Source organism: Leucoraja erinacea, chromosome 16 (genome assembly GCF_028641065.1).
Source record: "Leucoraja erinacea ecotype New England chromosome 16, Leri_hhj_1, whole genome shotgun sequence".
Taxonomy (NCBI): Eukaryota; Metazoa; Chordata; class Chondrichthyes; order Rajiformes; family Rajidae; genus Leucoraja; species Leucoraja erinaceus.
The window spans coordinates 41,326,408-41,342,444 of NC_073392.1; the positions used below are offsets into that span (position 1 = coordinate 41,326,408).

The 16,037-nt window shown below is 46.6% G+C and overlaps 1 protein-coding gene across 3 annotated transcripts in view; it reads left to right on the forward strand.

Annotated features, from left to right (window-relative positions):
- Positions 1-15,473, forward strand: part of shisa10.1 (shisa family member 10, tandem duplicate 1) — a 150,243-nt gene extending 134,770 nt beyond the window's left edge. For all 3 annotated transcript variants that reach the window (XM_055648242.1, XM_055648241.1, XM_055648243.1), the window contains 2 exons: positions 10,316-10,537; positions 12,803-15,473. In XM_055648242.1, coding sequence (XP_055504217.1) covers positions 10,316-10,537; positions 12,803-13,017 — 437 coding nt within the window. In that variant the 3' untranslated portion in view covers positions 13,018-15,473. The remainder of the gene's footprint in view (positions 1-10,315; positions 10,538-12,802) is intronic.
- Positions 15,474-16,037: the final 564 nt, after the last annotated feature.

A 16,037-nucleotide genomic window follows, 5' to 3' on the forward strand; every position in this document is an offset into this window, starting at 1 on the left:
AACTATACGTGAAATTAATAAATCTAAGCCCAAAAGGAGTCGAAACCCTACTTCTTGAAGATTTCAAAATTATTCTACAAAACACAAAGTGCTGGAGGAACTCAGCAGGTCTGGCAGCATCAGTGGAGGGAATGGATAGATGACGTTTTGAGTCAGGACTCTTTAGTTTAGAGATACAGCACGGAAACAGGCCCTTCGGCCCACCGAGTCCGCGCCGACCAGCGATCCCAGCACATTAACACTATCCTACACACACTGGGGACAATTTACAATCTTTACCGAAACCAATTAACCGACAAACCTGCAAGTCTTTGAAGTGTGGGAGGAAACCAGAGCACCTGGAGAAAACCCGCGCAGGGCACGTGGAGAACGTACAAACTCCACACAGGCAGCATCCGTGGTCAGGATCGAATCTGGGTCTCTGGCGCAGTGAGGCAGCAACTCTACCGCTGCACCACCGTGCTGCCCCCCTTCTTTCAACATTATTGTTGTCATGCTTATGATGGTAGTCAGCCATAGAATAGGAGAATTGAATGCACACAGTCTTTTCCCCAGGCTTGGAGAATCATGAGCTTGAGGGCCAGCAAGAAGAAGAGGAGAAAGTAAACAAAATTCTCATCTCTTCACAATATTGTTATCAGATTGAAACAATAGACCACGTGCCATAGATAACAAACTAAGGCCAAAAGCAGCTGAAGTCATAACTGGTGGTTTGTCAAAGCTCGGGGATCAGGTTGAAAGTTGCAGTTTAATTTCAGGTATTTTCTGCATGGCTTTTCTCCAGGTATCCTCCCACACTCTAAAGACTCTGCAGGTTTGTAGGCAAATTGGCTTTAAAAAATTGTAAATTGTCCCTAGTGTGTGTCGGGACAGCGTTACTGTGCAGGGATCGCTGGTTGGCGCGGACTCAGTGGGCCGAGGGCCTGTTTCCGCGCTGTATTTCTAAACCAAACTGAGCTCTGGGAGCAATCCCATTTTCCCACTTCTTTCCCTGTGAGCCACTCTCTCATATCTGCCCATTATTACCCTCAAACCCCTGCCCAGTTCCCCAGCCACTCCCAGGGGTAATTGGTAATAATGAGTTCACCTATCGTTCAGAATGACTTTGGGATGTGGGAGGAAATCGGTATACCCTGTGTTGCACCCTAACAGCCCGATTTAATGCAACAAACTCCCACAGGTAGCATATGGATGAGTAACTAACTGGGAGAAGTGGGTGGATAGGCAGCTGATTCCACTGAAGCTCTATCACACACCTTCATCACCACCAGATCTGGCTGCGTCTTTGGGCAACTTTGTGTCCAATCCTCAAAGGTTCAATCTCCCTCCCATTCCTGCTCCCGGTCTCCATTTCTCAGTCCATACCTAGTCCCACCCAGCATACAATTCTCTGCTGACTGGCTTGCTCGATCTCACCCAGGCCACAGCTAACAATGGCCGTTTATCCTCGTTACTTCCAGGCACGGAAATCGTTATCAAAACATGGGGGGGACAGGAGGGGACACGATTTCTTGGCGGCTGCATGCGCATGCACGCACGCACATGCACACACATGCACATACACACACACACACACACACACACACACACACACACACATGCACGCGCATACACCCACACGCACACACATGCACACACACGCACACACACATGCACGCGCACACACACACACACATGCACGTGCACACACACACACACACACACATGCACATGCACACACACGCACACACACACACACACACACACACACGGCTTCGGAGGCTTCAGCTGTGGGCCCTATGGACGGTAATTAGTGACAGTGACGGTAGTCGGTGATAAATGGAGGGGCGGGGAGAGAGGGAAAGCAAGGGTTGAAGGTAGAGAAATCAATATTCATACCGCTGGGTTGTAAGCTGCCCAAGCGAAATATGAGAACACTGTTGAAGTTAGCAAGTAAAATGTTCTAGTCGTGTATTGCTACCAACATAAGAGTTGTGGGATGGGGCCTAAGTTGATTATTTGAGCCACATTTCCAAATTCGGAGCAATGAGGTTTGTCGTGAACACCTGCCCTTTCGTGTAGGATGTAGGAGGCGGAGAATGCAAGAGCCCGCTCCTGCTTGCTCCACTGTTCAAAAAGATAATGGCTGATCTGCTCTTGGCCCCAGTTCCAAAGCAATTAGAAAAAAAAATGTCCTTATCTATAATAGAAACACTTCCTTATCTATGTTTTTTAGTGTGGCTGTATGATAAATCGAATATCACTGTACCTTAATTGGTACACATGACAATTAAAGACCTTTGTACCGCCCACTTCCCTGACATCTGTCTGAAGAAGGGTCTCGACCCGAAACGTCACCCATTCCTTCTCCCTAGAGATGCTGCCTTGCTCGCTGAGTTACTCCAGCATTTTGGGTCTGTCTTGGCAATAGAAAAATTGTCAAGCTGTGGAAGAGACCCAAAATGGAATGCCAATGGAATGGGACAAAACGTGAGCCAGGATTGTGTTCCCTAGAAGAGCGAACATAGAATATGAGCAATAAATATATATATGTACATACATACAGTCGTCGTAGTGCAATTTCTTTTCTGGGGGGTGGGTGACTGGCAATCACCGAGGTACAGAGTTAAGTAATGTAACAGCCGCAGGGAAGAAGCTGTTCCTGGACCTGCTGGTCCGGCAACGGAGAGACCTGTAGCGCCTCCCGGATGGTAAACAGACTATGGCTGCGGTGAGAGCAGTCCTTGACGATGCTGCGCGCCCTTTGCAGACATCCGCGGAGATGTAACTATCTCTAAAGATACCCAATCCTGAAAATGACCACTATTAATTTAAGACGGGGATTAAAAGATCCATGTATGTTTAACATGAATCTCAAAGAATCCGAGCAAAAATAGCCCTTTGCTCTGACGTTCAATATGTTCATGGCACAACATTCATCGCAATACCATGTCCCCCCTCCTTCTCTTCAAACCTTTGATGCCTTTGGCATCTGGAAATATATCTGTCCTCGTAATATATCAATAAGGAGGATGGCACGGCAGGTACAGCTGCTGCTTCATACCTCCAAAGGCCCAGATTCAATCATGACCATCCCCACCCCCATTCGCTGACGGTGTGGTGTTTGCATGCTCTCTCCGAGAATTCCTGTTTCCTCCTACATCCCAAAGACATGCAGGTTGGTAGGTTAATTGGCCATGTCAATTGCCCTAGTGTGTCGGTGAGTGTTCGAATAGGCGGGAGTTGATAGGAATTTGAGATGAAAGAATCCAAGTGGATTAGTGTGGGATCAGCTGAAAGACAGTGTGGACACAGTGGGTCCAAGGGCCTGTTTCCATGCTCTGTCTCCACGACACTATATTCAGCAACTCAACCTCCTCTGTTCTCTTTTGTAGAGATTTGTACATTTCGTCTGTAGCAACGAGGCCATTCCACCTCGACTTATCCTAAATGTCTAACCTCACATCCTGAGACTGAAACCCTTCTTTGTAGAGACCACAGTCAGATGAAACCTTTGTATCCAAGGAGGAATTTGAGGAGGAGTTTCTTTAGTCAGTGGGGGGTGAATCTGAGGAATTAATTGCCACAGACGGCTGTGGAGGCCAAGTCAGTGGGTATTTTTATGGTGGAGATTGACAGATTCTTGATCAGTAAGGATGTCAGGGGTTATGAGGAGAGGGCAGGAAATTGGGTTTGGGAGGGGAAGATAAATCAGCCATGATTGAATGGAGAATTAGACTCAATGGGACGAAAGGTCAGAATTGTGCATGTTTCAATTAGACCCCCCTCTCATTCTACGATACGCTAATGCGCGGGCTCGGCAATCGTTTCGCTGAACACCTCCGCTCAGTCCGCCTAAACATACCTGATCTCCCGGTTGCTAAACACTTTAACTCCCCCTTCCGTTCCCTCACTGACCTTTCTGTCATTTGGAGGAGCAGCAACTCATATTTTGCTTGGGCCAGTGGTATGAACATTGACCTCTCTAACTTCAAGTAACACTTGTTTTCCCTCTCTCTCCATCCTCTTCCCCTTCCCAGTTCTCCGACCACTCTTACTGTCTCCGAATACATTTAATCTCTGTCTGCTCTGAGGTTAGTTTTTTCCCAACGAACAATGATCCATTTTCCTTGATCTCAATTCCATTTGCCCTGTTTTCACACCTGACACTCCTTTGACATCTGTCTGAAGAAGGGTCTCGACCCGAAACGTCACCCATTCCTTATCTCCAGAGATGTTGCCTGACCTGCTGAATTACTCCAGCTTTTTGGGTTTGAACCAGCATCTGCAGTTCCTTCCTACACTCTCCTCACCGCGACAGGAACCTGCCTCATGGGCTTTCATTACACTCCATCTGTGGCAAGTTTATTCTTTCTTCGCTAAGGATATTAAATAATTAAATCAAATTATGAGAGGGATGGATAGGCGTAGATATATAGTCAGAACCTCTTTCCCCAGGATGGAAATATCAAATATAAGAGGGTAAAGCTTCAAGACGAGAGGGGTAAAGTTTAAAGGAGAATTGTGGGGTAAGTTTTATTTTAACCCAGAGGAAGTAAGTGCTTGGGACACGCTATTGGGGGATGGTGGTGGAGGCAGATATAATAGTTGCATTTAAGAGACCTTTGGATTGGCACTGTCGTGGATATGCCAGGGATGAGGGATATGAATTATGTGCAGGCAGATAAGAGTTGGCCTTGACATCAGGTTCAGCAGACATTTTAGGCCAAAGGGCCCATTCTTGTTCTGCACTGATCTATGTTTAAAGAGATGAAAGCTGCACATAGTACTCCAAGGTTAAAAATGTCTATTCCAGTGGTAATGGAAGGAGGTGTGCCGAGTTTGTTTTGAATATACTTTATTATGTAACCAAATAATCTCCTGTCATGCTGTTATCATGGTCTTATCAGATTGTTAAGCAAACACAGTACTGGGAAGGTTGCAGACACCAGAAAGTGCAGAGGCTGAAAACCGTGGCAAAAAAACGGAGAGGAACTAAAGGAATTCAGCAGGTCGGGCAGCTTCTTAGTTTAGAGATACAGTGTGGAAACAGGCCCTTCGGCCCACCGAGTCCGTGCCAACCGGTGATCCCCGAACACTAACGCTATCCTATGCACACTAGAAACAATTAGCAATTTTACCAAAGACAATTTTACCGGAGACCTGGGTTTGATCCTGATTACGGGTGCTGTCTGTACGGAGTTTGTACGTTCTCCTCGTGACCTGCGTGGGTTTTCTCCGGGATCGTCAGCTTCCTCCCACATTCCAAAGACGTACAGGTTTACAGGTCAATTGGCTTGATAAATGCATAAATTGTCCCTAGTGGGTGTAGGATAGTGTTAATGTGCGGGGGTCGCTGGTCGGCATGGACCCGGTGGGCCGAAGGGCCTGTTTCCATGCTGTGTCTCTAAAGCTAAAACTAAAACAATTAACCTACAAACCTGTACATATTTGGGGTGTGGGAGGAAAGCTGAGCACCCGGAGAAAACCCACGTGGTCACAGGGTTTAACGTACAAACTCTGTACGGACAGCACCCGTGGTCAGGATCGAACCCTGGTCTCTGGCGCCGTAAGGCAGCAACTCTACCACTCCGCCACCGTGCCGCCCCGTGGGGCAAAGTGAAGGGTTGAAGTTTTAAGTCGAGACCCTTCACGTAGACTGCTACCTGACGCGTTGAGTTACTTCAGCTGCTCTGCCTTTTGTGCTAGGAAGGTTATTGCTGTTACTGTGATATTTAACACGTTGCAAAAACAGAAATTTAGAAAATGAACCTTGCATTAGATTGCTAAATAATTAAAGTAAATTGAGAGGATAACTTTAACCTGAATGGAGCGAAGATCTTTCTTGCTTGAGCTGAAATCCAGCATAAAAATTGTTTGTTATAAGTAATAGTCCTGTTTGGCCTGGCTTTTGGTGGTATTGTCGCGGGTGGTATTATCCCGGAAGTGGCGGCGCTGCCTTGCAGCTGCGGCTCGGCTCGCCTGCAGTCCGTTTGTCTTTTCTGTTTTTTGTTTTCTCGTGTCCCGTTGTTGCAGTTTATTTCGGTTTATTTAGTTGTGTATGTGTGGGGGGGTGGGTGTAACATGTTTTTTGACTCTTCCTTCGGGGGGGATGCGACCTTTCCTGCCGTATCCCCCGTCTCCGTGTCCGTCTGCGCTGAGGCCTATCGCGGAGCTGGCGGCCTCCAACTGGGACCGACCTCGAGGCTGCGGAGTCAGAGCCAGGACTTACCAACACGAGGCTGGCCGACTTCGGGGGCGACCCAACTTCCGACCCGACTTTGGAGCCTCGGAGGCTCGGCCGCGGGGCCAGTGGACGACATGATCGGGAGCTCGAGTTTTCCGGAGCTCCCGCAACAACAGCTGCGTCCGCTGGACTGGAGGGTGGCAGCTTCGGCAGCTTCGACCGTCCCGGGATGCGGAGTTTGAACCGGCACAGCATCGGAGGCTTGGATTGCCTCAGCGCAGAGGGAGAGCAAGGAGGGAAGAGACAATGACTTTGGGACATTAAACTGTGTTGAGTGTTTGTTTTGTTATTTATTCTGTGTTATGACTGCAGGATAAACCATTTTGTTGCACTGAAAAGTGCAATGACAATAAATTGAATCCAATCCAATCCTAATGTCCCCGTCCACGCACACAATGCTGGGTTTATGGTTATTAAAGAAATGAGAAGACATACAATATTGTTACAGAAATGTAGAATCTTATTGAATGTTACAGCATGCATGAGGGCCGAATGGCTTTATTTATCTTCAAAATATTCTCTATGACCAGTGGTCCAGGTGGTAAAGCTGCTGCCGCACTGTGTCAGATTGTCCCTCGTGTGTAGGGACTGGATGCGAAGGTGGGATAACATAGAACTAGTGTGAATGGTAATCGATGGTCAGTGTGGACTCGCTGGGCCAAAGGGCCTGTTTCCACGCTGGATCTTCCAATCAATCAAACAAAAAAAATCTCACTTTAGTCTTTTGCTGTGATTTTGAGGCTGATTGAGGTTTTAAATGAGAATGGGGAACGATTTAATAGGAACATAGAAACATAGAAATTAGGTGCAGGAGTAGGCCATTCGGCCCTTCGAGCCTGCACCACCATTCAATATGATCATGGCTGATCATCCAACTCAGTATCCCGTACCTGCCTTCTCTCCATACCCCCTGATCCCCTTAGCCACAAGGGCCACATCTAACTCCCTCTTAAATATAGCCAATGAACTGGCCTCAACTACCCTCTGTGGCAGAGAGTTCCAGAGATTCACCACTCTCTGTGTGAAAAAAAAGTTCTTCTCATCTCGGTTTTTAAAGGATTTCCCCTTTATCCTTAAGCTGTGACCCCTTGTCCTGGACTTCCCTAACATCGGGAACAATCTTCCTGCATCTAGCCTGTCCAACCCCTTAAGAATTTTGTAAGTTTCTATAAGATCCCCTCTCAATCTTCTAAATTCTAGAGAGTATAAACCAAGTCTATCCAGTCTTTCTTCATAAGACAGTCCTGACATCCCAGGAATCAGTCTGGTGAACCGTCTCTGCACTCCCTCTATGGCAATAATGTCCTTCCTCTGGGGGGCAACTTAACAGGATGGTGGGTGTATGAATTGCAAGAGGAAGTATTTGAGGCAGTTACTATAGCAAAACTTAAAAGACATTTGGACTGGTACATGGATGTGTAAACCGAAGATACACACAAAAAGCTGGAGTAACTCAGCGAGACAGACAGCATCTCTGGAGAAAAGGAATTCTCCCGAGATGTTGTCTGCCCTGCTGAGCTACCCCAGCTTTTTGTGTCTATCTTTGGACAGGTAGAATCTTATTGAATGTTTCATAGATACATAGACAATAGATGCAGGAGTAGGCCATTCGGCCCTTCGAGTCAGCACTGCCATTCAATGTGATCATGGTTGATCATCCCCAATCAGTACCTTGTTCCTGCCTTCTCTCCATACCCCTTGATTCCACTAGCCCTAAGAACTCTATCTACATAACTCTCTTTTGAATGTATCCAGTGAATTGATACATTCTGAGGCAGAGAATTCCACAAATTCACCACTCTCTGTGTGAAAATGTTTTTCCTCATCTCAGTTCTAAATGGCCTACCCCTTATTCTTAAACTGTGGCCCCTGGTTTCAGACTGCCCCAACATCCGACCTGCATCTAGCATGTCCAAACGGCTTAAAAATATAATGTTTCTATGAGATCCCCTCACAACCTTTTAAATTCCAGTGAATACAAGCCCAGTCGCTCCATTGTTTCATCATATGACAGTCCCGCCATCCCGGAAATTAACCTTGTAAACCTACGCTGCATTCCCTCAATAGCAAGAATGTCCTTTCTCAAATTAGGAGACCAAAACTGCACACAATACTCCAGGTCTGGTCTCACCAGTGCCCTGTGCAACAGCAGAAAGGCCTTTTTGCTCCTATACTCAGCTCCTCTCGTTATGAAGGCCAACATGCCATTAGCTTTCTTCACTGCCTATTTTACCTGCATGCTTACTCTCAGTGACTGATGTACTAGGTGTCCTTGAGACTCTTGAAAGGCGCCCATAAATAAAATTTATTATTATTATTATTACTAAGACACCAGGTCTCGTTGCACTTCACCTTTTCCGAACCTGACACAATTCAGATAATAATCAGCTTTCCCGTTCTTGCCTCCAAAGGGGTAACCTCAGATTTATCCACATTATACTGCATCTGCCATGCATCTGCCCACTCACCCAACCTGTCCAAGTAACTCTGCATCCTCATAGCATCCTCTTTACTGTTCACACTGCCACCCAACTTTGCGCCATCTGCAAATTTGCTAGTGTTACTTTTAATTCTTTCATCTAAATCATTAATGTATATTGTGAATAGCTGCGGTCCCAGCAGCGAGCTGCATGCGTTGCAGCATGCATGAGAGCCAAATTGACAAGATGGATAGGAAAGTTTTCGAGCAATATGGTCAAACGTAGGCCAGGGGGGGACTAACATTAGTGGGGCATCATGGTTGGCATTGGCAAGTTGGGCCGAAGGGCCTGTTTCCGTGCTGTATAACAGGCACGGGTTATTGATTGGGGACGATCAGCCATGATCACAATAAATGGCGATGCTGGCTCGAAGGGCCGAATGGCCTCCTCCTGCACCTATTTTCTATGTTTCTATATGACCCTATGGCTCTTGTGAATGTGTGACCAGACTGAGTGAGGAGAATGTATCTGCTTGCTGCAGTAATTACACTCGCCCCGCATTGTTCCCTCTCTCATTATTAAAGCCTTCATCAGCTACTACCTCGTACTCACTGTATTTGGACCCAAACAGCAGCACTTGGTTTCATTTTCAGCCAATACGTGAACACATCTGGTGCCAAGCCTTGGCCCCTGATGCGGGTTTAGTTTAGTTTAGAGATAAAGCGCAGAAACAGGCCCTTCGGTCCACCGAGTCCGCGCCGACCAGCGATCCCCGCACGTTAACACTATCCTACACCCACTAGGGCCAATTTTTACATTTACCAAGCCAATTAACCTACAAACCTGTACGCCTTTGGAGTGTGGGAGGAAACCGAAGATCTCGGAGAAAACCCACGCAGGTCACGGGGAGAACGTACAAACTCCGTACAGACAGCGCCCGTAGTAAGGATTGAACCCGGGTCTCCGGCGCTGCATTCGCTGCAAGACAGCAACTGTACCTCTGCACCAGCGTGGCACTTAACACTATCCCAAACCCACTAGTGGCAAAATGCCCATCCCCAGTCTGACCTCTGAAATCTGCTGAGAGGAATACCCAGGGAGCTAGACAAATACGCATATTCTTTCTATTCAGACTATCACGGATGATGGAAGCAATGCTGTCTCACTTGCAGAAGGCTTAACATTAGATATTATAACATTAGTCAGTTTGTTAAAGTTGGGGTGGCGCGGTGGAACAGCGGAAGAGTTGCCGCCTTACAGCGCTTACAGCGTCGGAGACCCGGGTTCAATGCCGACTATGGGTGTGGTCTGTACGGAGTTTGTACGTTCTCCCCGTGACCTACGTGGATTTTCTCGAAGAACTTCAGTTTCCTCCCACACTCCAATGATGTACAGGTTTGTAAGTCATTGGTGTGTGTAGGCTTGTGTTAATGTGCAGAGATCGCTGGCCGTTGCCGACTCGGTGGGCCGAAGGGCCCATTTCAGCGCTGTGTCTCTAAACTAAACTAAATACAGTAGCAGCCAATGTCCTTATCCCACTGTGTCGGGAATGGATTTTTTTACATTCAAGTTAGCTTTCTTCACCATCCTTGATGTTTACCTTCTAACAAATGTGATGAATAAAAAACTGTTACTGTTAGTGAGGTAACTGCTGCTTTTCCCCCTTCAGCTGTTGTTACAAGTTCCACCACGACCACAGTGGTGCAGCAGGCATACCCGCAGCATCAACCGGTACCGGCACAAGGATTCGTCCCGTACCAGGGGTACAGCGCTATGCCAGTGCAGCCGGGACCCGCTGCAGGCGTTCCCTACCCCGCAGGTGCTGCCTATCCACCGCCATATCCAACCCCGTACTCCGGGCAACCCCCTTCGTATCAAGACACTGTGGCAAGTAAGTAAACTTGGTGTATCGCACTAGTACCTGTACTCGCTGGAGTTTAGAAGAATGGGGGGGGGGGTCCTCATTGAAAATTACCGAATAGTGATACGCTTGGATAGAGTGGATGTGGAGAGGATGTTTCCACTAGTGGGAGAGTCTAGGACCAGAGGTCATAGCCTCAGAATTAAAGGACGTTCCTTTAGGAAGGAGATGAGGAGGAATTTCTTTAGCCGGAGGGAGATGAATTCTTTGCCACAGAAGGCTGTGGAGGCCATCAATTGATATTTTTAAGGCAGAGACAGATAGATTCTTGATTAGTACTGGTGTCAGGGGTCATGGGGAGAAGGCAGTAGAATGGGGTTAGGAGGGAAAGATGGATCAGCTATGATTGAATGGCGGAGTAGACTTGATGGGCCGAATGGCCTAATTTCCCCCTATCACTTATGATCTTATGACCTTTAAAGACAAATACAGATAAAAATCAGCCTCAAATAATGTTATCTAGTTTAAGCAACAGTTAGACAGGTACATGGATAGGACGGGTTTGGAGAGATATGGGCCAAACGCAGGCAGGTGGGACCAGTGTAGCTGGGACACGATGGCTGGTGTGGGCAAGTTGGGCCAAAGGGCCTGTTTCCACTGTGTATGACTCAATGAGATAGGAAATGCAGGCATCTGATTAAAGCATTGGATTAGAGCTTCACTACACTTCTGAAGAACATTTTATATGAGCAGGCCGCTGATGGTAGGGAGCCAGGGAAGAAGTGGTGGGGCAGTCGTATAATTTAACTGTGGTGGAATGTCTTTGAGGGAAGGATTTTTGTCAGGTTGGTGAACACATTTAGAATGCAATATTCCCAAAAAGCAAACAGGCACAAAACAAATTTGACTATTTTTATTTTGACAAACAAAATTTGGCACACTGGATGCTTCAGGCGGCCTTAGTCCCAGTTATTACAATATGATCTTCCTTAGTGTAAACAGTTGTGATTGTCAATATAATGTGGCCTTGCATGGAGGCACATTGCTGAAGGTCCGTATTCTTAGGTCTACACGCATGGCCAAAACAGGGCAAGACGTGAGTGGAAAAGATAGGAGAGGCAGGCAGACGATGACTATCCCCACTAACATCTTCATCAGCTGGAAAGGAGTGCCACAGGGATTTACCACTGACCGACAGCCTGGACAGCTGTCTGACCTTCAGGTTCCCAAGTTATAGGAGAATGATTAGGCCATTCGGCCCATCGAATTCACTCCACCATTCAATCATGGCTGATCTCTGCCACCTAATCCCATTTTCCTGCCTTCTCCCCATAACCCTTGACACCCGTTCTAACCAAGAATTTGTCTATATCTGCCTTAAAAATATCCACTGACTTGGCCTCCACAGCCCTCTGTGGCAATGAGTTCCACAGATTCCCACCCTCTGACTACAGAAGTTCCTCCTCACTTCATTTATAAAAGAGTGCCCTTTAATTCTGAGGCTGTGCCCTCTGGTCCTAGACTCTCCCACCAGTGGAAACATCCTCTCCACATCCACTCTATCGATGCCTTTCATTATTCTGTAAGTTTCAATGAGATCCCCCTTCAACCTTCTAAACTCCAGCGAGTGGAGGCCCAGTGCTGTCAAACGCTTCCTGCCCCATGCCCTCCTCCTTCCTGGCACTTGGTTCACGAGTTGCCCCACACAATGGGCCCGGTCTCTGTAGCATATCCCAGAGCTGAGATGCTTCTAGCTGGGCACGTCCACTCCACCAACTGTCCATCCCACATCTGGTGTCCCACTTCTGCTTCCAGTCAGATATCGTGGGATAGTTCTGAAATGTTTCTCTTTAGGATGTCCTCAAACTGGAATGTATCAACACAGATGTGGATAGGAAATGCTTTGAGGGAAATTTGCTTTCAAGAGAGGGCTAGATAGGGCTCTTAAAAATTGCGGAGTCAGGGGATATGGGGAGAAGGCAGGAACAGGGTACTGATTGTGGATGATCAGCCATGATCACATTGAATGGCAGTGTTGGCTCGAAGGACTAAATAGCCTACTCCTGCACCTATTGTCTATTGTCTATTGAAATGGGCCAAATGCGGATAGGTGGGACGAGTGTAGATGGGGCATGTTAGTCATCATGGGCAAGTGGGGCCTGTTTCCATCCTACATGACTCTATGACAGACTGTTTAGGCAGAGTGGGCTGGTTTTAAGGATAGTCTTGTTAATACTGTGCTTGACAAAGCCAGATTAGGTTGTGCTTTAACGTTCCCCTCTGCTTTAATTTCAGCCGGTGCAGGCGCACCTTATCCCGTCGCCCAGCCAGTGTACAACCCAGGCGTGCAGCCAGCGTACAACCCCGCAGCACAGCCAGCGTACAACCCAGCAGCGCAACCTCCGTACAACCCCGCCGCGCAAGCTCCGTACCACCCATCCGCTCCGTACAACCCATCCGCACAGCCACCTTACAACCCCTCCTACGGACCTCCGGAGAAGCCACACTAATGACCAGTGCATTTACTGAGTTACTGAACTCTGTCACTATTTTGTACGAGTTTAATGCTGGAGATGGATTACGTTGTAAACCTTTCATGTGTTAACTGAAGTTACTTATGTTTAAAAGAGTTTATTTCCCAGACCTCACCACTTCCTCATTTTTAAGTCCTTTATTAAGAAGATGTGAAGTCATTTTTAAGTGCAAATCTTACGTTTGATTATCTTGTATTTTCAATTTTTTTTGGTTAATCTGGAAGCAGCATAGCTTTATATTATATTGAATAAAATAAAAGATGCTTTACTTTCTCTTGCATTGGTAAAATAGGTCTTTTGATATCTGCCTAAGTTCCCCTTCTGTGAAGGCTACCACTGTCACCGCTTGCCATTAATGAAAGGTTATCCATTTCCACGTGTGTCTCCCCTCGAACCACTTATGCATCCGTTTTCTAAAAGGGAAAATGATTCTGTCCAGTTTTTGCTGTTCCTTATTTGAGTTAGTCATCGGGAAGCTGAAAGCTGGTACAAGCTGTGGGCCTGGAGTTGTCTCTGTAAACCATTTCTTCCCCTGATGTCAACACCATTTGGGCAGTTCTGTTTTTATACGAAACACAGTGGAAGAGAAGCTGAATCCATGAAAATGTCCTTTTCTCCCCTCCCCCCAATATCTCCCCAATCTTCAGGCTAACACCGTGTTTTAATCAAGGATTGGGATTTATCTGTGAGCTTCTCTGCTTATCCCATCACTGGGTCGTGGGTAGTAACGGCTGATTGTCCACCCAGGCAAAATGATTCCAAACATCTGGGCCAAAGTGTCCTGGGGTTGTGCAGAAGTGACCCACTGGCCTCGCAATGCCAGAAACCCGCTTTCAACCCTGACCTTGAGTGCTGCCTGTGTGGAGTCTGCAGGTCCTCCCTGTGACTGCATGGGATACCTCCCTGTGCTCTGGTTTCCTCCCACGTCCCAATGACATGTTGGTTGGTAAGCTAAATGGCCGCTCTATAAGTTGTCCTCGTGAGTAGGTGAGTTGTAGAATTGGGAGGGGGGGGTTTGATAAGAATCTCGGGCGAATAAATATTGCAATTAGTGTAAATGAGCATTGAAGGTCGGCGTGGACTCAATGGTCCAAAGGGCCTTTTTAATATCTCTCTCTATGACTCTGCCAAGGCACATATAGGCATAGTGCTATTGGCTGAATATTATGAAGGTAAAAAACTTACTGTGGTTCATATAGTATCTGTTGCATCGCCCAGCGCAGTGGGATGAATAGTGCCAAGTTTTTAGTCTAGTTTCTTCAACCCGTGGAGTAGGGTGAAATTAAAAGGTCATGGCAGCAAAGATTCACTAGGATGGTGGGTTTGAGTAATAAGAAGAGAGAAGCCGACTGGGACGGTATTTTCTGGAATTTAGGAGATTTTGTGGAAAATTTACATTCTTAAGTGAGTTTGCTGTACCTCTCTTGGACTCTCTGACTTGGCAAGCTGCATGCTCTATTTCAGGAACAAGGAGTGTTCCTATTTTAAGGACTGTGATGAAGAGAATTTGGCCATCCGGCCCATTGAGTCTACTCTGCCATTCAATCATGGCCGATCTCTGCATAGTAATCCCATTTTCCTGCCTTCTCCCCATAGCCCTTGACACCCGCTCTAATCAAGAATTTGTCTATCTGGGCCTTAAACATATCACTGGCCATCTTAACACCCCCCCACCCCACTTGAGAATATAGGAACATTAGAAATTCGAACTGCAACAGGCCATCCTGCCCTTCGAGGCTGTTCCTTTATTATTTAAGATCACAGTTGATTATTCACCGTGGTGACATCCCAAAATTATCCCCCTTACCCCCCCCCCCCCCCTATCAACAAGCAGAAATTCATCATTGTGCTTTGAGGGACTACGTGACTGAACCTCCAGTCATTTGGGGTGGGGAATCCCAGATGTTTACCATTGCCGGATGGCCTAATTCTACTCCTATAACTGGTGAGATCAAAGAGAATTGGAGCAAAAAGGATCATTGTGAATCAATGGGAACAGCATTAATTATTGTCACCATTCATGTCTTTTATATTCTTGTTATAAAGCAGAATGCTTGAGGTTTTTGCTGCTGTGTTTATGTGAATGAATGGAGCTGCTTCAGTCAAGTCAGTTTGGAGACTGAGAAACAATGTCGTAAAGAAGTTGTGTGCCGTACATATACAGGGGAATCATGCCATTGTCTTGTTTACGCTGTCACTTGAAATAACCTTTTTCCTTTGCCCAACTTTAACCAAAGACTTTTATCTTTGTGCTCTGTAATAACATTTTAGCTATTGTCTGAGGGCTTTTTGTGGTTCAGTTCATTGAATCGAGATTTGTATATCATCAGGATTATCAAAGTAATTCAGAAGCCGTATTGTTGGAAAAATGTTCATTACATGTTCAAGTACTAGAAATTGTACTGTAAAATAAAATGCATGCAATATCAAAATATCGGGTTCATCTCTTCTAAACCTGGTCCAATCACATAAGCAAAAACTGAACTGAATATGGTCTGGATATTGCATTGAACTTCACCACCACCCGAGATACACAGAAAATGCTGATGCCTCATATTTTGCTTGGGCAGCTTACACCCCAACGGTATGAATATTGATTTCAAGTAGCCCTTGCTTTCACTGCCCTTTCCTAGTTCTCCGTCCAGTCTGACTGTCCCCCTGACTACATTTTCTCTCTATGGTTCAATGTCATTTCCCCCTAGCTAACAATGATCTACTCTACATTTTACTTGATCTCATCTCCTTTAATGTGTCATTTTCACACCTTACACTTCCTTATCTCCATCTCCCTCTCCCTCTACCCTGATCTGAAGAAAGGTCTTAACCCAAAACGTCACCCAGTCCTCTCCAGAGATGCTGTCTGTCCTGCTGAGCTTCTAGCGATCGGAGGCCTCGAACCTTCCGTTGATGGGACGATCCTACTCCCGTAGCCGGTGACAGGCCTCCTCGTCGGGTCGATCAAGCTCCTGCATCGGGGGGGGATCTCAGTTCCCCCG